This window comes from Podarcis bocagei (assembly GCF_964188305.1).
Source record: "Podarcis bocagei genome assembly, chromosome: 16".
In the NCBI taxonomy this organism is placed as follows: Eukaryota; Metazoa; Chordata; class Lepidosauria; order Squamata; family Lacertidae; genus Podarcis; species Podarcis bocagei.
The window spans coordinates 19834063-19861917 of record NC_138142.1 but is presented as its reverse complement, the minus strand read 5'-3'; the positions used below and the strand labels follow the sequence as shown (position 1 = coordinate 19861917).

Below are 27855 nucleotides of genomic sequence, written 5' to 3'. Positions count from 1 at the left end.
AGATTGCCACTGGCAAGGACAAGATAAGAGCCTGCTGGATCAGGCCAATGGCCCATTTAGTCTTGACATCCTGTCCTCACAGTGGCCAACAAGATGCCTGTGAGAAACCTTAAAGAAGAATCCACGCACAAGAGCACTCTCCCTTCCTGCTTCTTGTTATTCAGGAGCATCGCTGCCTCCAAAATTAAACAGGACCATCAGAGCATATACAAAGTACATGTATAAGAAGGCAAGGCAAGGTGACGGGTGGGTTGCAAAATGACTCCCTTCCTTCCAACCACACTAGATCAGAGACATGTAGGAACCACGCTTGGGTTCTGCTTCAGGGCTTTGTCTGGAGCTCTCATTCTACTCAAAGCAACATTTTGCCAATGTTATCTGCACAATTTGCTGTTATACACAGGTGCGTCTCCCAGAGATGCATGTTGTTGCATAGATAAGTATCTCTTCCAGATTTTTATCTTCAGTCTCCTAATTGGGCTGGGAAGAAGCTCACAACTTGCATGTGGGTAGTTGTGGGCTCACATCCAAAAGGCCGAGCCAACCAGGGAACGGCACATCCTTTGTGGGTGGATTGGGACGAACAATACACGCCCAGCGGTTGGCCACAACCATCTACTCTCCCTCGCACTGGAAGCTAAGCAGATCTCAGATTATCTATTTTGCATCCGACATCAGCCACAAAGGTGGCTCTTTTGCAAATTGTCTTGTGAAAACAGCCGGTGTGTGTGTGTGTTTAGAAAGCCGAACCCACCTTTGAGTGAATGCTCAGGCAGGAGAAGCAAATTTGTTAACTCAAGAGTCAATGCAGGATATGGTAAAGCAGATCCAGCAGCAACGCTCCCCGAGTGCATAAAGTACACTCCTTAGGGTTACATTTTAAAGGTGTCCTTATGTAATGTGTATGGGTTGCTCGTGCGTAAGTTGCCGCCTCTCCAGGCTTTGTTGCCTTGCTAAACCTTTCAGTCTGGGCAGCCCTTCACTTCGTGGCTGCCTCAGTCGCTAGCAGAATCCGTCAGTGGGCGTTTCTTAAATCTTTTCCAACATAAAAGTTGTTTGACACCCAGTCTCCTCCTACTCTCTCTGCGCGGAAGTCTTCTGCGCAGGGTGGGCGTGGGTAGCGGAGGAACCGTGCTCTCCCCGCTGGTGTCCGGTGAAGAGTCCTGGAGCCCTCTCGCCGATTCCCCCATCAGCCCCTCTATATCCCTGGTGTTGCGCTGATTTGCTTCCCCATCTGCGGAGCTGCCTCTCTCCCTGCTGGGCCCTCCTCCAGCATCATTTGAGAGCCTTCCCTCTGCCTCTAGCTCTGATGTCAGTTCCCTGACACCTTAGCACCCTAAAATAAAAGGATTTCCACAGTTGCTCACCATAACAAAAAAATGCCCATTCTTGAATACTGCTGAAAAAGCAGTCATTTTAAGAGTGTTTGTGATAGTACCTTTATTAAACCTCCCAAAAACTTGTCTGCTGGATCAGGCCAATGGGTCACCTAGTCCAGCATCCTGTTCTCACAGTGGTCAAGCAGATACCTTTGAGAAACCCTCAATTAGGACCTGAGTTTAACAGCACTCTTCCCTCCTGCAGTTTCCAGACACTGGCATGCAAAAGCATACTGCCTCCAACACGGTGGTAGAACGATATATTCATCAGGGTGAGTAGCCACGGATAGTCTCCTCCTCCTTGAATTTGCCTAATCCTCTTTTAAAGCTTATAGTCTGACCAGAGTGTTGGACTTCTGACCTGGGAGACCAGAGTTCAAATCTCCACTCAGCGATGAACTGGGTGACCTTGGGCCAGTCACCCTCTCTCAGCCTGCTCAACCTCACAGGGTTATTGCAAAGATGAAATGGGGAGGAGTAGATCCATGTACACCACCATGAGCTCCTTGGAAAAAAATATGGTATATAAATGTAATAAATAAAATTGTAAACACAAGACAATTTCTCTCCCTTTCTCCGCTCTCTTGTACCTATGCTGCCCTTTCCAAGAAGTTGCTGCTTTCAGATCCTGTTTGTAAGGTTCCAGAAACACAGTTGAACACATAAAAAAACAAACCAGAAAGCTGGAATATAGATGGAAATTTGGGGCCTGATGATTAGACTAGATAGAACCAGCAGGATAGTTTCTTAATCATCTTTGTTAGTTAGCCTCTTAGTGTCCCATGTTTGCGAAGAACTTAGTTGCTGTTTTTTAAATGCAGTATTATTGTAGCATAGGTAAAGGTAAAGGGACCCCTGACCATTAGGTCCTGTTGTGACAGACTCTGGGGTTGCTGCGCTCATCTCGCTTTATTGGCCGAGGGAGCCAGCGTACAGTATTGGTCATGTGGCCAGCATGACTAAGTCGCTTCTGGCGAACCAGAGCAGCGCACGGAAACGCCGTTTACCTTGCCGCCGGAGCGGTACCTGTTTATCTACTTGCACTTTGACGTGCTTTCGAACTGCTAGGTTGGCAGGAGCAGGGACCGAGCAACAGGTCCCCACCATCACGGGGATTCGAACCGCCAACCTTCTGATTGGCAAGTCCTAGGCATACAGTAGTGGTAAACCACATGCTTTGCAGATAAAAAGCTGTCTATGAGCCATGACAGCTACATTGTACCTCCACTGCTGGAAAGGAGTATGCCACTGAATACCAGTTACCGGGGAAACACAAGTGGGGCGAGTTCTGCTTTTGCTCTCAGGTCCTGCTTGCAGGCTTCCCAAAAGAGGCATCTGGATGGCCACTTTGAGAAAAGGATGCTGGACTAGTTGATCCTTTGACCTAATCCAGTGGGGCTCTTGTTTTCAATGACCAACATGTCCACCCATGAGATTTCAGGAAAGACCGCAGCATCTGAAACATCAGACCAGGTGTGGTGGACCTTTCAGATGATGTTGCTGAATGACATCTCCCAACAGCCCAAGAAAGCATGGTCAATGTCCACGGATGATGCGATTTGTAATTCAACAACATCGGGAGAGCTGAAGGTCCCCCCCCCACCTGCCCCAGAGGGAAGCCACAGCAACCAGAGCAGGGTAGATGGGCCACAGCCTGACAAAAAATGAAATCTGCTACATACATCCCAGCCAGCAGAGAAATGTGTGTTTTTCAGAAAAGACCTGCAAGTGATTAAGTTGTCTGAAATCAGCTGAAGTACTGCAAAAGGGCAGATGGAACCAAACATGGTTACAAGACTGTTCTGAGAGACTGGAATCTATCACCAAGGCTTCCAAATAAAAGGTTTCTGGGTGGCTTTGGCAGAACCCAGGCAGCTGCCTCTCAAAGCTCAGTTGCAGCCGGGTTTGTTCCATTCCCCAGGCACAGCACAATCATATATACGTCAGCCACATTTGTTCCCAAGGGTCCGCTCAAGCTGTGAGACTGCAGAGCATGAAGACTTCCATAAACGGGGGTGTCTTCACGCTTGGCAGCTTGCATTCCAGCCCATGTTAGGAGACCCACTTCCACCTCTCTTCTCCTGGCCTTCCTATGCCCATTCATAAATCTTCCAGCCCAAGGAGACCCTAAGTCTGGAAGATCAACTGCCACCCCAAAAGGGATGAATAGACAGGTTAAAGGACAATCATTTGGGCCATGGCCAGGGAGTTAGCAAAGTCAATCTAGTCTACAGTATGAGTCCAGCTGATTTTGCAGAGAACAAGGAAGTGAGCTGAGAACACAGGAAGTTGCCTAACACAGTCAGGCCACTGCTTCATTTAGTTCAGTACTGTCTGCACTGACTGGCAGCAGCTTTCCAGTATTTCAGGCCAGGTACATTTCCCCAGCCCTACCTGCAGAATGAACCGGAGACTTTCTGCATGCAAAGAAGACACTCTGCCAAGAGAATGAGGTCATTCCTCTAAAAATAAAGATCTGAGGTCTCATGATTGTTACAAAACAGCTGACTTAAACAGTAAGGTGCCTTATACCCAACTGAGATCACTGGTTCCTCTAGCACAGGGGTCAGCAACTTTTTTCAGCTGTGGGCTGGTCCACCGTCCCTCAGAGCATTTTTTTGGGGGAAATGAACGAATTCCTATGCCCCATAAATAACCCAGAGATGCATTTTAAATAAAAGCACACATTTTAGTCATGTAAAAACACACTGAATCCCGGACGATCTACGGGCCGGATTGAGAAGGCGATTGGGCCACATCCGGCCCACGGGCCTTAGGTTGCCTACCCCTGACCTAGCACAACAGTGCCCAAACTCCTTTTTCAGGCAGGAGGCAGTCTCAGCTCTATCTTGAAGTGTTGGGGATTCTTCACATTCTGCATGCAAGGCAGGAGCTCTGCCACTAAGCTTTGGCCCTGTAGAAAGCCGAGAGAGAAAAAGCAACACTGCTTTGTGATAGCCATTTAATTTGGACGCTCTTAAGGGAAGCAAGAAGGAGTTTAGATTTGATATCCCGCCTTTCACTCCCTTTAAGGAGTCTCAAAGCGGCTAACATTCTCCTTTCCCTTCCTCCCCCACAACAAACACTCTGTGAGGTGAGTGGGGCTGAGAGACTTCAGAGAAGTGTGACTGGCCCAAGGTCACCCAGCAGCTGCATGTGGAGGAGCGGAGACGCGAACCCGGTTCCCCAGATTACGAGACTACCGCTCCTAACCACTACACCACACTGGCAAGCAACAACTCTCTAACGATCAGGGGTATGGGAGGAAAAGGCTGGAAGGGGGTGCCTCTAGCTGTGAGCTCCTAAACAATAGGTGCCAAAGATGCGGGAGGGGGGGGGATTTGGAGCACGTAGTGCAGCATTTAGAGCAGCAGGCTTTCAAGACCTGGCACCCAACATTAGCCCAAGCATGCCCTTTAGGACTTGCTTTGTAATATTTTTACCCTCTATTTGCTTAGTAAACTGCCTCAACAGTTGAAAGACCAATGATTTAAACAGCTTTCTCTAGGACGGAGCCTTCTAAATGATTTGGACTCAAATTTCCATCAGTCCCAGCTAGAGCAGCAATGCTGCCTGGGGCTGATGGGAACTGTAGTCCAAAACATCTTTAGGGCACCAGCCTGGGACAGGCTAATTTAGAACCTACAGTCATACCTCTTGTTACGTTTGGTTCAGGTTACGTCTTTTCAGGTTGCGTCCCGCGGCAACCCAGAAGTACCGGAAAGGGTAACTTCTGGGTTTCGCCACTCGCGCATGCGCAGACGCTCCAAATGACGTCACGCACATGCGCAGAAGCGGCGAATCACGACCCGGGCATGTTCAGGTTGCGTTCTGCTCATGTTGCAAACGGGGCTGCGGAATGGATCCCATTCACAACCAGAGGTACCACTGTATTGTGTAACTCTTTAGCCGTGATAAGAAAAGGCTCCAAAAGCCTCTGCCACCAAAATTACAGCCTTCGATTATCAAAAACCTACAGACTCAATAAGCAAGTGTGGCTGCACTGCAGGGGATAAAGATAAGAGACTTGAACAGCATCTTAATCTACTGCCCTCTGAAGGCTTCTTTCAGCCTTTAGTATGTCTTGGGTGGAAAGACAAGGAGCGATTTGCAAAGAAGACACACAGATTTAAAATCATTTCCATATTTTGTATTGAAGTCAATGAAAGTGTGTTGCACTTTTGTCAGGTTCATAATCTCCCAAACTAAGAGGGTTAAATCTTGGCAAGATTCTGAGGAATCTAGCACAAGCCCCTTGAAGCTCATGTGTTGGTCAAACACTTAATACAGAAGGCCAGGAGCCAAGAACCAAGTGACTTCTTTTTCTCTCAACTCAAACGCAATGCAATGGAGGAGGCAAGTTGCTCCAAAGCAGGAGGATGGGGAGTAAAAAATTATGCTGGACTAATGCAAGCTTCTTCCAGGAATCCTGACCGATTCCACTGTTCTGAATAAGAGCTCACACTGCAGGCTTACTGGGTTACCAGCTTCTTCCATCTCTGTTGTCTGACCATTCCCAGGAAATCCAGGTCGATACAAAAGACATCAGAGCTCAGAGATTTCACATGGAAAATCACAAATGCTTTTATTACACTAGTTATTTGGAATAAGGAAGTTAAACTGAAATGTTTCATCCAGAAGGTATCATTCTCTTATATGCCAGCAAGCCCCTTCCAAAAGTTTAATGTACATGGTCAGATCTAATCAAAGCTAAGAGAGATCTTAGCTGCAGAGGCAAAACGTTGCAAGAAATTAAAACAGAAGACCACTGAAAAGAAATGCTAGCCAAGCAGCGATTCTGTTAACATTGTGAATATATAGCATGAGCTGCTGAAATATACACACATCAACTTGAAAAATAATTCACAGTGACTCCAAGGGCATGAACAACTTTCTCCAGCTGAAGGGATTACCAGATACAAGCTGAAGGTACAAAGCATTGCCCATGTGGGAACGCCATGCGGAGGTTACTCAGGAGCTGGCAGATTCTGGCATCTTGTCTTGTGCCATATGCTGTGTGGCAGCTGCCTTGCCAATGGAGTCCTACTTCTTTCTACCTCCTCTTTCTTTGAGTGCTAAGTGGATCACTGACCCGCTGGTCATGTTGTAATAAGCCAGAGAGTTGGAATCTTTGATGAAGATGCCCTGAAAAGACAAGACACGAGAGGGTCTCAACAGTACTAAGCTTTGTGCTTGGCAAGGAAAACAAAACCCACCCTTTGCACCAGAAGGAAACCACAGGGAGCTGCCTTGCACGAAGTCACACCATGGTCCATCTAGCTCATCACTGTCTACACTGACCAGCAGCCCCACCTGGAGATGCTGGGGACTGAATATGGGATTTCCTGCATGCAAAGCAACCGCTCTACCACTGAGTTATAGCCCTTCCTTCATATCTCAGCATGGAATGCGAATCATGGCATTTGCGATTTAAGCTTGAAAAAGGCAAGTGAACAGATAGGGCTGGGATCTTAAGACACTCAGGGTTAAGTGGAATGCTCTCCCCAAGGAGGTTCAGCTGGCACCTTCATTATAATACTTTTAGGCGCCAGCCAGGCCTTTAGTTGATTAACATGCTACATACCTTTTTAAATGTGTTTGTGGGAGACGGTGGAGAGGAGAGAGGTTATTGGTTTGTTTTTGTTCTTGTTTTTATTATGTCTTTCGTATCTTGTATTTTTATGTTGTGAACCCTGAGATCTATGAATGAAGAACGGCAAACTAACTAACTAACTAAGGGCCAACGGGACCACACACCCACCTCATATTGGAGCTTTTGTTTCCCAGCAGGCATTCCAGTGGCCTCATGAATCTTGACCTTGATAACAGAAACCTAGGGGCCAGAAGAAACCCACAAACACCATCAATGAAATTGGGCACTATACAAGGGACTTGTAAAGCACGTGCTTGGGAAACATAACATGATAGAAAGGAAAAGGTTTGCAATGAATGTCATAAAAGGAAAGCTGTAGCAATCAAGAGAGAAATGAATCAGGGAGCAGGGATGTCAAATGGTGACTCATCAGTTAAATCTGGTCAGGTATTTTACACCCAGGAATGGTAAAAGCTTTGCCTGCTGCTTCATGGTTATAAACAGCCACACATTGTTCTCTCTTTTAATGCCTGCTGTGCATCTTTACATGTTAACAGCATTATAATTATTAATTATATTATTATTATTATTATTATTATTATTATTATTATTATTATTATTATTATTATTTCTGAGGTGCTTTTCCCAAGCTGGCTTATAGAAATATAAAATACATGTAAATATACAGTGTTTAAAACTAAGCAGTAAAAGAGCAATCCAATATTTAATACTAAACACACACACACCCCATTAAAATCAGCAATATAAAAACTGGAAGAATATACAAGCAGCCTTTCCCCCCAAAATTAAAAACTGATGATCGGGAAAAGCAGCCCATTAGATGACATCAAATGCTTGAGAACAGAGGAAAGTTTTAAACTGACGCCATGTGGGTCTTGCTGCGGAGTTTTTTTTCTTTCTACAAACAGGGAGCAACTCTCTGAACCTCTCCAGAATGAAGAGAGAGTTTGATGTAGATCTTAATGCATGGGTAGATTCATATTGGGAGAGACATTCCATTAAGCAGTGTGGTGCTGAACTGTGTAAACCTTATAGCACACTGAATTGGGCCTGGAAATGCACGGGCTGCCAGTAAAGTACAGCCAGAACAGGTGTTAAAAGGTACAATCACCTGGCTGCAACAATTAATCTGGCTACTGCATTCTGCAGCAGCTGCAGTTCCTGAAGAGTCTTCAAGGGCCGCCCCACATAATCTAACATTTTTATATGTAACTCTCCGCTGTAACACCTGCACTCCACAAGTAGTAAGACAATATTTATAGATTGCGCTGGTTTTATTAATGGCACCTGGCCGCTGATAAAGATGGGGATCATTTTATGAAGCAAAATACTCTTCCCAAACACCAGATAACTGTCTGAAGAGCAAAGCAGTCATTGTCAACAGAGAAACTGGCCACCCAATGCTTGAGCAACATACCTGGTCAGAGAGTGGGAGGGTGAACACCAGCACCTGGCCATTCAGCTTCCATTCTGTCTTGTCCTGCATGTTAGGAACTTGAACTTTGACCGTGACTGGGCCCTAAGGGAGTAAGCAGAATTACACTGTTAAGGGTGTGTGTGCTTAAGAACACAAGGAGAGCCTGCTGGATCAGGCCAATGGCCCATCTAGATCAGCATCCTGTTCTCTCAGCGGCCAACCAGAAGCCTGTAGGAAATCCACAAGCAGGATTCGAGGTCTCTCCTGTCCTGTGGTTTCCAGCAACTGGTATTCAGAAGCATTACTGCCTCTGACTGTGGAGGCAGAGCATAGCCATCTCCCCCATGAATTTGTCAAATCTGACAAAGGAGAAGAAGGGAGAACCAATGAGAAAATAGATAAAGATACCTCTGCTTCTTCCTGGAAGGCTGCCCTTCCACCTTTTGAATTCCTTTCCCTTGCAAATTCCCCCATTCAGATTGCGAGTGGAGAACTTCAGGCTGGCAACCCAGCTTAATCGGAATGGGAAGGGTTGCTGATCACCCAAGCCGCTAGAAGATTCCTCTGGCCTAAGATCAAAGCGCCGTTATTTATTTAAGCGCACACCTTGTTTCTGCGCAGGAATTCCTCTTCCGGCATCAGGTTCTCTTCAGATTTCAGCTTCTTGGAGGCCGGCTCATCATCCATGGGAGGTGGAGGGTGGACAGGAGGCATAGGGGCCGGAGCACTCACTGGCGCCACAGGAGGAGCTGGAACAAAAGCTGAAGGGGGGGGGGGAGTATTTATTCTGCAAGAAAATCACTAGTGGCGTTTGGAGCAAAAGACGTGGACAGAACCCCAAAGCAATGGTATCAAATGTAGAAAAAGCCGGGTATAGTCCCATCTCCATTTCTGCTTGAGAAGGTAGCACAGGAAGCATGTGCAGAGGCATCTTCCAACGCTAATCAAGAGCAAAACAACTCACTTATGAGCTTGCTTGCATGAAACTACTAAGGGGGGAGGGGTTGTGTCTCTGCTCCCCACCTCCCGGCCTTTAGAAATAAGGTGATTTTATGTTTTTGGTGTATGCTCAAAACCCATTTTGTTCACCAAAGCACTTTCAGAATGGTGTTATTGGTTCTGCATAGTACTAGTCACTGTGAAGGTGTGGAGTTGTATTTTTTTTTTAAAAAAAATTGTTTTACTTCTCATGTATCAAATGCCTTTTATTCTTTTGAACGCTGCATTGGTTACTTTAAATGTTAAAGAGTTTTATATGTGTTTTTTAAAACGTAAGCAACAATTTTGCTTGATTTTTATACAAAGGCAGGGTATAAAAATAGCAGGGGTTTTTTTTTAATAAAAAAAGTTTAATGACTCTGCAATCTCCAATGGTGTCTGTCCCTGGCACCAGAGAGAAGTATGGATCCTTAAAATACATTTCCTGGTCACAAGAAGGTGGAATGGAAATCTCTTGAAAGAGTTACATTTGACACCATTGCCTTTAGGGAAAGAAAAGAGACCAAAAGAAAAAAGAAAAGCAACAGTAAGTAGAAACTCCCAAGGCATAAAAGCTGTGTTAAAATGAGATTAGTTGAGCTAAAAAGCCTAGGAAAAGTTGTCAGCTTCTCCTATCCAAGCACTGCGAAAGTCAGGACATCACACCTGCTGGAAGTCTAAGCTTCAGTGCTTCTAAGTAAGGAAAATGTGGGAATGTAGAAAGGTCTGCTTTGTAGCAATAAAATGAAGGTTAAATAAATGGGGGGGGGGGAGATGAACACACCTAAACACGTGATGCATCTGCTATCCCAGAGTAGGCTGAAGTCCCTTTCCTAGGCTTTGCTTCAGCTGCGTAGGAAGTTAATGCTAGTTGTGAGCTTTATGACGCAAGTATTGCTATGGTCAAGTTGCCCTTGTTTCCTTACGGGTCCCCATGAACTATCCTGGGCTGCAACTGCACATGTGCCTGACCAGAAGTGTACAGCTAAAAATGCAATATGTGAATCTGGCCTTGCTCTGTTCCCTGGGTTTAAAATACTTGGGTCTGGCGACGACTTTCCACCCACGTTGGGGTTTTTAAAAAAACCACACAGATCTTTCAACTCCACTGTGAAGTCTTTGGCTTGGAATGACTGGGGTATTAAGCATTTAAGAGAATTACAAAAATTTCAGACAAGAACACTTCCACGTGACAGCCAGGGATCTAAGTGACTTGATAGCATCTTATTTATGTACCCTGAGCTACTTATCTCAAACTTGGATGGCGGTCATTGAAAAGAGGAAGAGCCACACACAAAGCAGCCAGACCATAAATGCGAGATGAGGGGGGGCTTAAAGCTACTTTGCAACAACTATAATGGGTGTGAAGCAACTGAAACACAGAGAGAAGACTCTGGCTCTTTCCAAGGGCACCGAGTGGCTCTTCCTCTATTCCTGCCTTTGTTTCTCTTGCAAAACGACAGTGTCTGGAGAACTGGCACCCAAGCTAGCATGCAGCCACAAGAATCTTTGAAGAGCGGCGACAATCAGGCCAAGTAGTCTACAAATGGTCAAGAACTATTGACACACAGAGACGCACACCACAGCCAGGAATCCCCGGTACCACTCTGGACAGACAAGAGAAGTGAAGGCATGCAAATTAAGAGCTCGACTTGAAGGTTAGTGATTAGCTGAGTTACCTCCGAGGTCACAATGACACTTAAGAAGTTACCTGGACTGCTGACTGGTCCCTGTCTGTATCCTATATTGTAACAATTAAATATAATTAGTCAATGGCTTAGCTCACCTGAAACCTATGAGATAATAAAATAGTGCCTATTTAGATTTCATTATTTAAAACGGAAAACTACTGGAAAGCACAAAGGTTCCAGGCCGCTCCTTTGTCACATACAATGGTCAAGAATATACTGTCATGTCGCAGAGCACACTTTCAACTTATTGGGTTCAAGAACTGGGGTTGGCAGTGTGTGCTTTTCCATACCTATGTGGAAGAACAGGTCTCTGATTTAGACAGAAAACTTGCAAGCCAACTCCTGTGTAAATGCAGCCAGCACCACAGACAATCTTTGTACATCAGTGAAGCATCCTAGAGGATTGAAATTGCAAGATCTAGTCTACCCTCATCCCCGTAGATGGTGGGAAGAACGATCTTGGGCCATGGAAGAAACTGAAAGCAGTCTGCCTCAGTTTCTCTGTGGAAAAGGGGCTATGGGTAGGAAAAGGTCATGGAGCATAAACAATAGACTATGCAACAGTTTTTAACCCTTCATGTGAGAAAATGAATTGGAAGGCCAGGGAGAATGAGGATGAAATTCTAAGTTCATTTTGGGAGAGGGGAACAACCAATTTGGAACAAGTAGGAGGAATTCTGTTTCTGCCCAACATTTCCTCCCTCTTCTTTTCTAGACTTCAAACTTTTGGGAGAAAGGAGTCACCTGTATAACTGTTACCAACTACAGATCTTTTTTTTTAAAAAAGGACACATGGTGATCATCACAAGGCAATACATAGGGTAAAACTGTCACTGTGGCATTGTATCAAACCCCAAGATGTCACCAATTTTAACACAACTGTTATAATTCGTTCAGCAAATGCAGTGACTAAATTTTAGCAGAGTGTTGACCTCCAGGGCTTAATTCCATTACAGAAATGGCTTTTCAGTACGGAGAATCCCACTGAAGCCTGCAGAAACTTTTGATCAAAGACTTGCAGTTAAAGTGCAACTGCTTAACGCGGTAGCTATAGGACCACTGAGGAAAATGCACCAACAGAAGCAAATTCTGGGACCAGGAGCAATTCTGACCGGCTTCCGCAATTCCCAAAACTTATTTAGCCTGAGGTGAGATTGTTCAGCACTGACCTGTTGGCACAATCATGGGAGGGGGCCGTGGAGCCATGATGGGCGGAGCCGAAGGGGGCATCGGAACTACGTTGATCCGAGGGGCATGTATGATCGGTGGCATCGGAGCAGCGATGACAGAGCCTGGAGGTAAGCGCACCACGGAAGTCATTGGTGGGCGAGGCATGACGGGAACAGCGCTGACAACTGTTGTACGGACAGGTGGTGGCATCTAGAAGACGTAAGAACACAGGAAGTTGCTTTATGCTGAACCAGACCATGTTGGCTCATCTAGCTCAGTATCGCTGGCACAGACTGGCAGCAGTTCTCCAGGGATTCAGACAGGGAATTTCTCTCGGCTCTACCTGGAGATGCTCAAACCAGAGGCCTTCTGCATGCAAAGCCTGTGCTCTGCCACTGAGACGTGACCCTTCCCCAAGCAAGGCAATTCAACTTACAAGATACAAATTAAAACCTATTTGGCAGAAGGCGCCAGAAGTAGTCCCCTGTTAAGCAGAGGAGCTTCCTATGGAACAAGTGGGGCTTACCGAGGGTGGGCGAGGCACTGATGCAATTGGCGGAGCGCTGGTTTGGATGTTTGGGGCTGACGAGAGGGGTGGGGGCTGGGGCATCTCATTGGGTTTGCTCGGACCAATCTTCTCCTTGCTGTCATCCTCTGGCACCAGCCCTTTGGCCTTATGGATAGCCTCAATCTGCTCCTGAAGGGTAATGTTGGCCTGAGCTGCCTGCTGAGTTCGGGCCATGCTGCCAGAGTGGCCATCCCAGGTCACCTAGAAAAACAGAAAACAGGTGAGTCTTAGTGCCTCTTGCTTTCACACGAACAAAAGTTAAGCCTTTTTAGCCTGGCTCCCTGCCATACCTTCTCTTCTGGTTTCTGGATCTCTTCTTCCCCAATTTTCTTGCCGATAGCTGTCTCTTCAACACCAAAAATATCGGTACGGCGCTCAGCCAGCTGTTTCAAGCTGCTTTCAATGTCCAAGCCTGGAAAGTATGAGTAAAATGGGAGAGTTTGCCATGGTGGGTTTTTTTTGTTTTGTTTTGTTTTGGTCCTTCAAGATAGGGCACTGCTCATAGGTTCTAAGCCACCTGTTGTCGCTACTCCCATAATATGGGCAAACAGAAAAATTTAGCCATCTGAAAATTTTGGCTGCCAAGATAGTGTTCTACCTTCTCCATTCACTACTTTGTCAGGGCTGTGGACAACCCAAACCAGACACAGGTTTTTATATATTTCTTATGCTTATAAAGCCCACTCTTTCATCAAAAAACTCAAGACAGCTGACATGTGGTTGATCTACAAATGTGTAATTGTCGTTGATTTTAATTCTGTTTAGAATACAGTAACCCTGGTCGCTTAGACTGTCATTTAGTGGTACGTACTGCATTTTGAATTATTACTACCATTTTTTCTTTTATGTACCTTTATTAGCTGCTTTGAACATCCCCGTTTGGAGAGGAAAATACGTTAAACATTTTACTACAGAATCAAATGAATTGCAGTGTAGTAAACACACCTGCCCCCAGAACGTCTTTTGAAATTTGATGCCTACCTGTCGCTTGATAGCTGTCCTCTTATAAAACTAAAGTTAATCCAACGTAATTCATTTATCTATTAATTTATTAACACTGAATGATTCTAATTATTTCAGAAGAGCATTTTAGTATCTGACTAGTTTCCTTCAGGCACGCATAAACATGTAATCAAGGTTAACACAAGAAAAAAAATATGTCGATAAAAGACCACTAAAACCTTGCTGAACTGACCTGGGGCATAGACCTCATCATCGCTCTGCTTCTCCCGGAGAGAGCGATCCCTTTGCTCCAACCAGCGGGGATCCAGAAGCCCAATCCGCATATGTTCTTGCATTTTGCTGGCAGGGATTTTCTCCCCCGTGATGGGGGAGACAAGATACTCATCTGGGGCTGGAGTTGGTGGCAAAGGCTTAGATGCTGGAGAGAGGAGAGTGAGAGAAAAGAGAGATATACAGTTAGAAATGTTTTACATGACCACTGGATCTGGAATGTAACCCATTCACCAGTCACAAAACCCCACTTGATCTTAACCCCAAGCTTACCTTTAGGGTCATAATCTTTCCTGACAATGACTTGGTCTGGAGTAGGAGGAAGAGGTGGTGGCATTGGAGTTTCTGGAGGTGGTGGAACTTTCTGACTCTCATCTTCTTCATCAGAGCCCTTCAAAATATTTTTTTAAAGTGAAGGATCATGAAACAGGATTCTCTTGAAAGGCTCAACTCAGTTTTCTTAGTAAGAAGACAAACCAGGCTTAAGCAAGTCCCTTCCTCGATTTAAGCTGGCACCAGTTAGCTCAATTGGTTAGAACATGGTGCCAATAACACCAAGGTCATGGGTTTGATCCCCACATGGGTGAATATTCCTGTATCGCAGGGAGTTGGACTAGATGATCTACAGGGTCCCTTCCAACTCTATGATTCTATCATACCTTTGGGGCTGGCTTGTTCAAGCCTTGAGCTTGTGAAAGGCTGCACTTTGAACCATCAACAGACTTGTGGGAATATGAATGTGCAGCATGTTATGCAAAGGACCCTTACGGGACTCGGACTAGACTGTTTTCAGAACCCTCTCTCATCCCTTGTAGGTTTATGGCTAAAGGACCAAGATCTTCTAAAACTTTCGGAACCTTTCCCCCACCACCAGACATTAAAACTTGAGCCCCAATTTAAGTTCAGCAGAGCATTAAGGTCCAGGACACCAGCTATGAAGCACAAGGAACAAACTCTTACTTTACTGAACATTACTTTACTGAGTATGGGGATTAAGAGATTCAGAAAGACTACTTTCAAGCTTCGCCACACCAAAAAGGCTTTCCCGCAGACTAACTGCTCACCTCATCCATGTCCTGCACTTGGGTATCCTGGTCCAACTGAGATGGTGCCTCCTCAGTCTTCTCTTGTTTCTCATCTTCATCATCTGACTCCACTTCCATCTCCACTTCTTCACTTTCGCCAAACTTCTCATAGCGCTCCTGGATGAGAATTCGAGCACCTAGCTCCTCGGGAGTGGTGGGAGGTGGGAAGTTCCCTGCAAAAAAAAAGGGGGGGGGATCATACCTTGGTGAAACTTAAGTTACACAGCTGAGAAAAGCATCATGTGTCTTCCCTAGACAAGCTCCTTGTTAAGGGCCCACCTCAGTAGGAAGTGACTGGGCTTCTGGGCTGGGGGGTGGGGGCTCTGTTAGCTTCACTTTTTTCTGATATTTGTGGGATTCAAGAAGCAGAGTTCAAATCCAGGTCTTGCTTGCTGCTTCCATTTTATTTGCATCTGCTTTTCAAGTATATTACAGTCTTCTCCAGGACCCCCTCAGGAGAGAGGCTCAGAGGATGATGACGAGGGAAAGAAGGGCCTTTTCAGTAGTGGCTCTGTGTGCTTTCCTCAGCAAGGTCCACCTGGCACCTTTAGTGATATCTACTTGACACCACGTAATGACGTATATCCCCCCCCACCCCTTTGATAGACTTGATATGTTAGTAAGTTTACTGCCCAAGTTTCCTGTGGCTGTTTTGTGGGTTGATATGTTCTGTTTTTATGGTATGATGTGCTTATATTTATGTTTTAAAATGTAAGTAGCTTGGAGAACTTCGAGTAATAAGCAGCTAACTAGAATAATGATAATGATGATATAGTAATATACAGACAGTTGCTGGAGGACTTTGTTGGAAAGTAGTCATATAGTGCTTCCTCAGAGGGATAGCAGATGAGTTATTCAATATTTTCACTGAATCTAAGCGGCTTTCCCCTTCCTGACATATACACAGAGCCTTCTTAAGTTGGATTCCATGAGGCTTTGAGAGAGGTGAAGCTATGCATTTCAGCAAAGTAAATGACCCAACCTTGCTCGGAGGGCTGGAAGTCCACAGTTTCCACCACCACAAAATCATGCCAATCGATCTGGGCATAAGCAACGCGCTCTCGCTCCTTTTCCTCCTCTTCCTTCTTCCGCTCTCGCTCCTGAAACTTGGCCCACTCCACTCTGTAACACGCCTGCACAAAGCATCAAGTAACTTTTTTTAAAAAAACCAGTAACTGTGTTTTTGTATACATTCTCGATAAGCATCAAGGTCGACTGCTTTCAAGTGCCACCGAAACTCAGCTTGAAGGCACTGACAAGGCCAAATCCTCCCACTTCAGTCATGGGAAGAGCTGGGTTGGTGGTAATTGCAGATGTTGGCTGGCTACCAGGGCTAGTTCAGATTAATTGGATCACTGCACTTAAGCATCTGGTGATGGTAGACTCATTTGAAAATTATACATTGTGGGATATTTTGAGAGGCAGTGTAGCAGTTAGCGTGCTAGACTGTGTCCTGGGTCCAAATCCCCACTCAGCCATGAAATTCACTGGGTGACCTGGGCCAGCCATTACCTCTCAGCCTTTGCAGGAAAGGTGAAATAGAAATGCAATAAATAAAATAAAAAGGTCTTTGGTAGTAACGCGAAGTGATACAAACACAAAAGGAGAATCAAAAGTCCACCTTGCCTCTATTACAAATAAGGCCACTGAGATGTAAGACTGCAATCCTACACTTGCTTACCTAGGAGGAAGCTCCACTGAACTCAGTGAGGCTTACACCTGGGTAACATATATACCTCTATAGGACTGCACCGAGTATTGGCAGAAATTCAAAGCGATATAAGATGGTTAGCTCAGAAGAGTGTTTTCATTTTTTTTTAAAATATTTTTATTGCATTTTTTCAGACATAAACAGAAAACAGAAAGAGAAAGAAGAAAAAGAAAAATGTAAAAGAAGATAAAAAAGATCATAACCCTTCAACAGCTTATTCCAACTTTCCATCGAACTTCCCCGCATCTCCCGCACAATGCATTCTTAATAATAAATTTATCAGCAAATTGTAACCTTGTTTCATGTGTTTCTTTGGTACTTTCAATTGCAATTTAAGTTTAAATCCCTTATTGTCCGTTTACTCTAAAAACAAAGCGTATTATCCTTTTTAACATTTAAACTTTGATCCCTTCAATATTGTTTTCCAATTTCATAAATATTGCACTCTCATGCTGGGGCTAGCATTTCAAATTATGCGTCATTTTATAGTTCATATAACTTATAAAGTTTTTGCAAATAATTCTTAAATTTTTTCCAGTCCTCCTCCATTGCTTCTTCTCCCAGGTCTCGGATTCTGGCAGTCATTTCGGCCAACTCCATATAGTCAATCAGTTGCGTTTGCCACTCTTCCAACGTGGGTAAATCTTGAGTCTTCCAATATTTGGCGATCAGAATTCTTGCTGCAGTGGTAGCATACATAAAAAACGTTCTATCCTTCTTTAAAACCTTTTGGCCGACAATACCCAAGAGGAAGGCTTCCGGTTTTTTAGGGAAGGTGTACTTAAGCACCTTTTTTAACTCGTTATAGATCATTTCCCAGAAGACCTTCACTCTTGGGCAAGTCCACCAAAGGTGAAAGAATGTTCCTTCAGCCTCCCTGCACTTCCAACATTTGTTATCAGACAAGTGGTATATCTTAGCAAGCTTGACTGGGGTCATGTACCACCTGTATACCATTTTCATAATGTTTTCTTTCAAGGCATTACATGCCGTAAATTTCATACCGGTGGTCCATAACCTTTCCCAGTCTTCAGACATGATATTGTAACCAATGTCTTGAGCCCACTTTATCATGGCTGATTTCACTGTCTCATCCTGAGTATTCCACTTAAGCAGCAAGTTATACATTCTCGATAAAACCTTGGTCTTTGGTTCTAACAACTCTGTCTCAAGTTTCGATTTTTCCACCTGGAATCCTGTTTTTTTATCCAACTTAACAACCTCGTTAATTTGGGCATAGTGAAACCAATCTTGCACCTTATCTTTTAAGTTTTCAAAGCTCCGCAACCTCCAATTGTCACCAACTTTTTCTATTAGTTCCCAATATTTCGGCCAGCCGGCCTCCATATTGTGTTTTTTCCTCGCCTTAGCCTCCACTGGTGATAACCACCTCGGAGTCTTACTTTCAAGTAAGTCTTTGTATTTCAGCCAGACCATAAAAATTGCTTTCCTGACAATATGGTTTTTGAACATTCCATGTGTTTTTGCCTTGCCGTACCACAGATACGCATGCCATCCTAACGAATTGTTAAAACCTTCCAGGTCTAGGACATCTGTATTCTCTAATAAAATCCAATCTTTCAACCAGCAGAAGGCTGCCGCCTCGTAGTATAACCTTAAGTCTGGCAGGGCAAACCCCCCTCTTTCTTTTGCGTCAGTTAGTATTTTAAACTTTATTCGGGGCTTTTTGCCCTGCCAGACAAACTTTGAAATATCCCTCTGCCACTTTCCAAAACATTCCACTCTGTCCACGACCTGCAAGGTTTGAAATAGAAACAACATTTTTGGCAAAACATTCATCTTAACAGCAGCAATTCGGCCCAGCAAGGAGAGCTTCAGTCTCGACCATGTTTCCAAATCTTTCTTAACTTCTGACCAGCATTTCTCATAGTTATCCTTAAACAAGTTCAAATTTTTAGGCGTCAAGTTTACCCCCAGGTATTTCACCTTCTTAACCACAACTAACTCTGTTTCCTTCTGAAACCCCTCTATTTCTAAGGGCGTCAAGTTTCCCCCCAAAACTTTAGTTTTTTGTTTGTTCAACTTAAATCCTGCCACCCGACCAAATTCTTGTATCAGTTCCAGAACTCTTTTTGTACTAGATTCTGGCTCCTGTAATGTTATTACTAAGTCATCTGCAAATGCTTTCAGTTTATATTGTTTCACTCCGACCGTGATCCCCTGTATTTGCCGGTCCCTCCTGATCATGTTCAGCAAAACCTCCAGGACTGATATAAATAGTAGGGGGGATAGGGGGCACCCCTGGCGTGTTCCTTTTTCAATATGGAACTCCTCTGTCACCACATTGTTCACTATCAACTTAGCTTTTTGTTCTGAATAAATTGCTTCTATACCATTTTCAAGCCCTCGTCCCACTCCCATCCCTTCCAAGTTTTTTTTCATAAATTTCCAAGAAATATTGTCAAAGGCCTTCTCAGCATCAATAAAGATTAACACTGCTTTAGTGTTAATATTTGTTTGTAAAAGTTCCAGAATATCGATTATATTCCGAGTATTGTCAAACAAATGCCTGCCAGGAAGAAAGCCTGCTTGGTCCTTATGAATTACTTCATTTAAAACCTTTTTCAATCTACTTGCCAAAATGTCTGCAAATATTTTGTAATCCACATTTAGGAGTGAGATGGGACGGTAGTTCCTAAGTTGAGTCTTTTCAGTTTCCACTTTGGGTATCAATGTGATGAAAGCTTCTTTCCACGTTTCCGGTGCCCTTCCTCCCCCCATAATCTGATTGCAAACCTCCATTAGTGGTAGAATCAAATAGTCTTTTAATGTCTTATAGTATTTGGAGGTAAGCCCATCTGGGCCTGGAGATTTGCCCAGCTGCATATTCTGAATGGCATCCTCAATTTCCTGTTGTGTTATTTTACAATTCAAGATTGATCTCTTCTCCTGAGACAGTTCTGGTAAGCCATTGAGTTTCAAAAATCGTTCCATCTCAGACACTTCCTCAGGCCCTTGTGTATACAACTTTTTGAAGTATTTCTGGAAACACTTTCTAATTTCACCTGGTTTCTGGATATTTTTCCCTTCCACCTCTAGATTGGTAACGTAATTAAGTTTCTGTCTTTTTTTCAACTGCCATGCCAGCAGTTTCCCACATTTATTTGCTGACTCAAAGGATCTTTGTTTCATTTGTTTAATTTTCCATTCCACTTCTTGATTTATCAATTTCAAATATTGTGCCTGATGGAATTTAATTTCTCGCAAGATCTCTTTGGATTTTGGTTTAGATCTCAGCCTTTTCTCTCCGTCTCTTATCTTCTCTAATATTTTATCCTTTTTCCCATTCCAGAGCTTTTTCTTAATTGTATTTTGTTGTATCAGAAACCCCCTCATTACAGCTTTACTGGCGTCCCAGATTGTTCTTTTTTCCACTGAAGTGTTCAAGTTGATTTCAAAATAGTCCTTTAAAGTTTTTTGGGCCTTCTTTACGATCTCTTGATCTCTAAAGAGGGTGTCATTCATTTTCCATCTGAAGGAACCGGCTGGAGTAAGTCTCAATTCCATTTTCAGGGCGTTATGGTCGGAGCAAGTCTTTGGGCAGATTTCCACTCTTGTAGTCTTCGGTGCCAGCCCTCTAGTTGTCCAAATTTGGTCGATTCTCGTCCATGATGAGTGGGCCTCAGAAAAGAAAGTTCCCTCTCTACCTAGGGGGTTCCTTGTCCGCCAAATGTCAATCAAATCCATATTGTCTGTCAGTTCAAAAAAGGTTTTCGGTAGTCTGCCGTCCTTGGTTAATTGATTTTGTGACTTATCCATCAAAGTGGAGACCACCCCATTCATGTCTCCCATCATAATGATGTTCGAATAGTCCAGATAGTCCAGTAGTGTCTCATGTAGCTTCTTGTAAAATTCTGCTTTCCCCTCATTTGGTGCATAAATTCCTACTATCAAAACTTTTTCTCCTTGGGATTGTATTTCAATTGCCAAGATTCTCCCTTGCTCATCTTTAAACAAAAATTTCGGTGCTAGGTTCTCCTTTGCGTAGATCACCAGGCCCCTCTTTTTTACTTTGTCTGATGAAATAAATTCTTGGCCTAGTCTTTTGTTAATTAGTACTTTCCTATGGAGCCTAGTCACGTGCGTTTCTTGCAAGCAAATTATATCCAAATTTTCCTTTTTCAAAATATGGAAGATCCTTTTTCGTTTTTCCGGGGAATTTACGCCATTAATATTCCAACTGTACAGCTGCAGAGACATCCTGTATCAATCTGTTGTTGCTCTTTATGGGGTGTCCTCCTTTTTGTCCGGGTCCGAGGGAGATGGTGTTGGTTCAGGTCCAGGCTGTGGCAGAGGCCAAGGGGCTGCTGTTCCCTTCTGAAGATCTTCTCCGTTGTCGTGCAGGAACTTCTGGTTGTCCTCTTTTGACTTAATTCTAACCTTCTTTCCTTTGTATTTAAATGATAAGCCTTGTGGGAACTCCCACCTGTAAGGTATTCCGTTGCCTCTCAAGAGTCTTGCTAGGTCAGTGTAGATGGCTCTGAGATCCAATAGTTGTTTTGGTATATCCTTATAAATTTCCACTCTTCTATCCTGGATCTCAAGTGATTTATTAAAATGAAGGTCAAGTATTTTGTCTCTCTCCTGTTTAGTCTTTAGAATGATCAGGCAGTCTCTGGGTCTGTCCTTTCTGGTTACACTTCCCAGTCTAAATGCCGTTGTTATTTTAAAGTCTTCGTCTTCCTTTATTCCCCAGAATTTGGAGAATTCTACTGTCAAAAAGCCAGTCAAATCTTCTTTTTCAATCTCTGGGATAGAACGTAATCTTAAATTATTTTCCCTGTTTCTCAACTCCACCATAGACAGGTAGGCCTGCTGGTCACTGATGTGCTTGTGTAGTGGCCTCACCTCTCCTTTCAATTCATCCACTTTTTGAATTGCTTGGTCAGCTTTTTCGTTCGCAGCTTCGGCCAGTTTCCGGTTCTCAGACGTAGCGTCTTTTAGGTTCCCAATTGTTTGTGAGTGCTGTGCCACTTGTTCAGAAAGCTTTGTAATGGAGGATGTGGCTAAGTCAATTTTTGCTGTTTGGTCATCAACCTTCTTATTTAAGATTGCAAATTGTTGTAGCATTTCCTTCAGAAGTGCATCAGATCCACCTGCAGCCATATCCTCTGTTGCTGGTTGTTCAGCTTCCTTAAGTTCAGCTGTTGCTGAAGGTTCAGTTCCCTTCAATTCAGCTACTGTTGGAAGTTCAATTCCCTTCAGTACAGCAGGGACTGATGATCTACGTGACTGAGAGGTCAGAGTTGTTTGCACAAGCTGGCCTTTTGTTGCTTTCGTTTTAGATCTTGTTTTCGGTTGGCCACTCATTTCCCACCTGTCTATGAGTCAAGGTCAAGCTGTCAAAAGTTCCATGGGAAGGACAGGCCTCAGTGTAGATAACAACAGCGGAGAGACAAAACAAAGTTAGTTCCCAAGGAATTGTAAATCCCAGTCTCCACTAGAGGGAGTACAGTTGGAGGGAGAACAGTTGGAGTTCAGGAAGGAAGGAAAAAAGTTATGGTCGCCATTAAAGTTCCTGCAGCTAAATAATTTTCCAATAGTCCTTAAAACTTTTTCCACTGGCAGAGCCCTTCCAAAATTGCCACAAGTATCACCTCTCAAGGCGCAGGATACAATTACTTAGTTATATAGTCCAAAGTTGCCTCTATGTATCTGTTTCAATTTTATAGATTGTATCAGCAAAGGACATTTCTTTTCCCCTGCCACCCCGAGGCTGGGTCTTGAACTTTAAAGTCCACCAAAGGAGAAGGTTCCCAAATTGCTTCCACTCTATAGAATAAATTAGTAAGAAAACTTGCCTTTCATTTCAAACCTCAGTACTGTCAGACGCATAATGCTTCCACTTTAAAATCCTTTTTCACTGCGTCCAGCCTGTCAGTTCCTTTGCCTTTGATCTATAAGCTTTGCCGGAAGACGGACTTCCTGTTTCTCGTCATTCCGCTTTCAGCCAAATTCAAAATCTTGAAGGTCTTAAAATTGTAAAGTCCCAATTACTCACGGATTGTGGTTTTCCAAATTTGAAAGTTTCAGGAAGAAAGGTCAGCGCTGATCGGCAACAGCAGCGCGGCTTCGCTCCGTTGACTGCGAAACGACCCTCAGCGCCGCTACCCCCTCCGCGATCCGGAGCCCCGTTACGGGGTCCCTTCAACGTTTTAGGGGCTGCTTCTGGCACCCGCCGGGTCTCGGGACCACAGGCTTCTACCACCTGTGGTTTTCCTAAGTGGGTCTCCGCTTCGCCGTAGCGGACGACCCGTTTTCAGCGGAGCTCCCCTCTCCTTACAAGGAGCAGGCAGCCATTACCGAACGCGCCGCCTCCGGAAGTCCAGAAGAGTGTTTTCAGATTATTTAAACCTAGAAAAGGGCAGTCATGTAAAAAACTCTTAACTGCTTACCTGATCCAATACTTCTTTGGGGTTTTCTGCCTCCTTCTTAAGTTTTATGATCAAACCCTTGGGTGGAATCAAGATCTGGGGGAAAAAATTCAATAGGCTACTGAGACATCAGTTCCAATTAGGGTTTTCTTCTTGCCCAAGCAATCAATAGTCTGCTTTAAGAAAAGCTTGCAGTATGTATAATTAATGTAAAATAACTTCTGCCAGTTATTTCCATAGTTTATTCCAGGTTTGCAAGTCACAGTAATGCGCTGGGAGGTAAGTGTAACACTTGAGGTCTTATTCAACCACCCACTCAGCTTCTGAGATATCAGCAGGAAACAGCACGTTTTCAAGCATATCTTAGCGGCCATGAGGACTAGAAACTTGTTTGTTGAGTTTTCATTTTCAAAGAAAAGCTTAATTCTGTGCTCTTTTTCTCTCTCCCAGTCTTTGCCTGAAAGTAGGAACACTTTAAGGAACAGTACATGTGCACAGAATGCAGAGAAGATGGAACTATTTGCCATAATTGGCAAGGGGTATAGCTAGTACTTAGTCAAGCCAGCTCCTATTAGACAAAGCCTCCATATTTGGAGGCAGCAGTGTTTCTGAATGCCAGTTGCTGGAAACCACAGGAGGAGAATGCTGATGTTCTGCTCGTTGGGTTCCCACAAGCACCTTGTTGGCTACTGTGAGAAAGACTAGATGGGCCACTGGCCATATGATCTAGCAGGCTATTCTTATGTTTTTAACAAAAACAGAACAATTCTGCTATCATTGCCATTGCTTCCCCTGTTTGCTATGGAACAGATTTTGTTTTTATCTTGCCATGATCATACAAAGAATGTGCAATCAATATTAGGGCACCTTAATGCCTGGGGTGTCCCTACTTTCCCCTCCAGGATCCTTGCAAGTATGTCTCTTCAACCTAGACAGGAAGTCTTCAAAGTTTGTCACTTTGAAATGCACATGTCGCTTTGCGTAAATAGCACTATCCTCAAGCTTGTTCAAATGAATGCTCCCGACATCTGAGATTTGTTACCTTAGTGTACTGTTCAACCAGTTTGGTGAAGTAGTTGAAGAGACTGTGCTGCGGGCGCAGGAAGTCAAATTGGTAATTCCTCTGCTCTTTCTGCATCAACTGGGTGAGGAACTGCCTGCCGTTCCGAGCAACAAACTGGGCTGTCAGCTTTACCACGTCCAAGTCGAAGGCTGAGATCGAGGGAGGGTCTGCAATGAACTCAAATTCCGGAGGAGGCTCTTTCGGAACCACGGTCTCTTGAATCACCTGGGCTTGTACCTGCAGAAGGAACACAGAAATGGATCACCACTCATACCCAACCTCACTTAGGTGCACAGGTCAGGTGGTCCCTGTATTTGCTGCTCTGTGGTTTAGAACCATTCCTAGAAAGCCTCTGCCAACCGGGTGCCCTTCAGATGGCTTGGCTATGTTGGCAGGGGCTGATGGTAGTTGCAGTCCAAACCATCTAGAGGGCACCAGGTTGGTGAAGTTTGTTCTTATCTCCACAGTGAGCTGGTGTGGGGAACCTGTGGTCCTCCAAATGTTGCTGAACTACAATGCCCTTGGCCACTGACCCTGCTTGCTAGGGCTGATGGGTGTTGTAGGTAAGCAACATCTAGAGGGCCAAAAGTTCCTCACTTCTGCCAGTGAGGCATGAATGGAAGGAAAAGGCCAAGAGAAACTTGTTGGCGGTTGGCCTTTCCTCCTGCAGTACCATGAAAGATAAGAGACAGATGAAGACAAGAGAGGAACCGCTTACCTTTTGGGGAAGCTGCTGTTGTGCACTCTGCTGTGCCTGCATGACTTTGGGAATGGCTGCCGAGGGCTCCTGTGCCTTCCCTTCCTTGAACTCATTGACTTTGTGGCGGTAGTAGGCATGGTAAGGATCGTTGGGGTTCAAGAAGTTAAATTTGGGGTTGTTGATTTCATTCTGCCGGATACGGGCTTCAAACTCAGGACCATTTCTGGAAAGGTTATATAGCAAAAATCAGCACCAAACCAAAATTTAACATTCCTCAAAAGCCACCAAGGACAGGCACAGTATCCAACCCACACAAAAAATTATTGCCAATACTGAGTCCTCTGTGCCTTTGTCCCTTAACATATTTGATTAGCTATGCATGCTGAGGCTGCCTCAACCACCCTCTTAGTTTATCACTGCAAGAAGCTGGTATTCCAAGAGTCCAGTCTAGCGTGACCTACCTGGCTACAAAGCTGGCTGTCTTGTCCACAATATTCCGAACCTCTGGAGGAGGATAAATAATTCCCACCACGGGCTTGGCTGGTGTTGCTTCTTCTTTCGGTTCATCTTCTGGCTGCAATTAAAAGCGAATATGACATAAAAAGAAAGCAGACCAAGGATCTTTCAAAAACCAGTTTGCTGAGGAAAAAAATCAAGTATTACCTCAAAGCAATAGTCTCTATTGCAGGATTGTTCTGTTGTGAAAGACTGAGCTAAACATCAAAGGACCTTGTTTAAATCTCCTTAGTGGGATGGCCTTAGAAACGTAACCATCACCTCATTTTCAACCCCCCATCCCACCCTTTGTTGTCTTTCTGCCAGCAGATGAAGACTGTTTTATTCCAACATGCTTTGGGGGGTGTTTTTTAAAGCAATTGTTGTTTTTAATAGTGTTGTGTTGTTTTCACTATGTCTTTCAATGGACCTGCTTTTATATTGTTTTAATTATTTTATAGTTTAGTTACTTTTAAACTATTAAGTATTATATTTTATATGTTGTTAATCTTTTGAATTTTATCTGTGTTATTCTAATTTGATCACACTGTCCTGAGTCCGGGTCTGGGAAAGAATTCTCTGTGTTTGTGTGTGTGGATAGATGTAATAATAATAATCGTAGAAGTCTGGAGGGTGGCAGCACCATTGTTATAAATCTTCAGATGCCAGGCAAAAACCTTCTTTCTTAACCCAGGTTTTGGCTTTTAATTATCCATGGCCTTTTAGAGTGGGTAGGATGTTTTAATGAACCAGTTTTAATGTGTGCATGAATTCTGTTTTTAACCCATTTTTCTAAGTGGCTTTGAGCCGTCATGGCAAAAAAAAGCATCTTATAAATTTAATAAACAACATTTCCCATCATCACCAGCCAGAATGGCCAATGGCCAGGGATGAGAACAATAATTTATTATTTTTACCCCACCCATCTGACTGAGTTTCCCCAGCCACTCTGGGTGGCTCCAAATCGAGTGTTAAAAACAATACAGCATTAAAACGTCCCTAAACAGGGCTGGCTTCAGATGTCTTTTAAAAATAGGATAGCTGCTTATTTCCTTGACATCTGACGGGAAGGCATTCCACAGGGCGGGCGCCACTACCGAGAAGGCCCTTTGTCTGGTTCCCTGTAACCTCACTTCTCGCAATGAGAACCGTCAGAAGGCCCTCGGCGCTAGGTATCAGTGTCCGGGCTGAACGATGGGAGTGGAGACGCTCCTTCAGGTATACAGGACCGAGGCCGTTTGGGGATGATGGGAGCTGACAGTCACGCAACCTGTGGGGGGCATAGGTTCCCCATTCCCCACTTTAGAAAATTCCCAGACATCCACGCATTCGCGGGCTGCAAACTACGCCTCCCAGCATGCACCGCTCTCCTCCCGCAGGGCATCCTGGGAGGAGGACCTCCCCCTTCAGGAGGCCTTGGACATTAACCGGGGTTGGGGGGGGTGGAAAGACGAAGGAACCTCAGAGACTGGGCTTCTGCTAAACGGACTAGGCCGAAAATTACCTGCTTTGCTTCAGGGGGCGCTGGCTGGGCAGGCGCCATCGCCTGCACAGGCCCGGCGGGCATGGCGGCTCTTCGCTCCGACGTTAGACGCGCGGCGCTCAACAAAACACCGAGCTCGGCGACAAAATGGCGTCACCGTCGGCCGTGGCTGCGCGCGCATGCAGAGCGGCCGCGTCAAAGGAAGGAGGAGCGGTATAAATATGGAGGTGGGGCCGTTTGGCGCATGCGCGTTGTCCTCTTCGAGCCCATTTGAGGCACGGGAGACGACGAGAGTCAGCGGCTCCCCTGATTCTTCACATAAAGTTAAGGCAAATACTTTCAGAGCCTTTAACCTGCACTTCCGGTCCCGAGCCCATTGTTTGTTTTTGTCCTTGCAGATGAAAACATGATTTTAAAATAAAATAAAATAAAAGATACACCTGACCTAAGCATGTTTACTCGACAGTAAATCTCATCCTGTTCAATCCTGTTCTAATATCAAGCACAGTATGGATGAGTTTCACCCTGAGGGATGTCAAGGGAACACCTCATTCCACCCAATTCTGGCCAATATTGTTGTGAGCGGGGGCAAGTGCGATTATTATTATTATTGCGTGCATCTGATTTTTAAAAACAGTTTGTCAGACTTTTCCCGTTTTCGCATTCACTTCCTCACATCCCTCCCCTCCCACCGGGATTTCGTTCTGATCTAGCAGCCCAATTATCCAACTTTAATGCATCTGATCAAGGAAACTCTGCTATCGCAGTATGTACATCCCTTAGGTCTCTAAAGTGCCATAATAAAAATCTTGGGTCTTCGAAGTGTCGGAAGACACTTGGACATCCCCCTGCCCTTCCGGATTCCTTCCCTAA

General features: G+C 44.5%; 1 protein-coding gene and 2 long non-coding RNA genes across 3 annotated transcripts; 1 reads left to right on the top strand and 2 right to left on the bottom strand.

The window, feature by feature from the left end:
- Window positions 1-466: 466 nt before the first annotated feature.
- On the bottom strand, window positions 467-2470 carry LOC308576098. The gene is made up of 2 exons (XR_014003084.1): window positions 1328-2470; window positions 467-890 (listed from the first exon to the last, which is right to left on the bottom strand). It is a non-coding gene; the product is annotated as an uncharacterized lncRNA (long non-coding RNA).
- On the top strand, window positions 2084-5883 carry LOC308576111. Its single transcript, XR_014003097.1, has 2 exons — window positions 2084-2207; window positions 2530-5883. It is a non-coding gene; the product is annotated as an uncharacterized lncRNA (long non-coding RNA).
- Window positions 5884-5938: 55 nt separating this feature from the next.
- SF3A1 (splicing factor 3a subunit 1) lies at window positions 5939-27160 on the bottom strand. Its single transcript, XM_081174822.1, has 17 exons — window positions 27004-27160; window positions 25466-25578; window positions 25023-25227; window positions 24284-24541; window positions 23263-23337; window positions 16118-16268; window positions 15115-15308; window positions 14324-14441; window positions 14013-14198; window positions 13108-13229; window positions 12776-13018; window positions 12249-12459; window positions 11100-11129; window positions 9017-9171; window positions 8411-8512; window positions 7141-7212; window positions 5939-6524 (listed from the first exon to the last, which is right to left on the bottom strand). Exons 1-17 carry the CDS (start codon window positions 27064-27066, stop codon window positions 6423-6425), a joined length of 2400 nt encoding a protein of 799 aa, XP_081030948.1. The 5' UTR covers window positions 27067-27160; the 3' UTR covers window positions 5939-6422.
- Window positions 27161-27855: the final 695 nt, after the last annotated feature.

Bases quoted from the DNA above. Each gene is read 5' to 3' on its own strand.
- SF3A1 (XM_081174822.1), bottom strand. From the start codon at position 27,066: ATGCCCGCCGGGCCTGTGCAGGCGATGGCGCCTGCCCAGCCAGCGCCC. The intron at 24,542-25,022 runs GTAAGCGGTTCC...TTCCTTCTGCAG, and splicing joins AACAGCAGCTTCCCCAAAAG to GTACAAGCCCAGGTGATTCA. The intron at 8,513-9,016 runs GTGTGCGCTTAA...TTACTCCCTTAG, and splicing joins AATTCCTGCGCAGAAACAAG to GGCCCAGTCACGGTCAAAGT.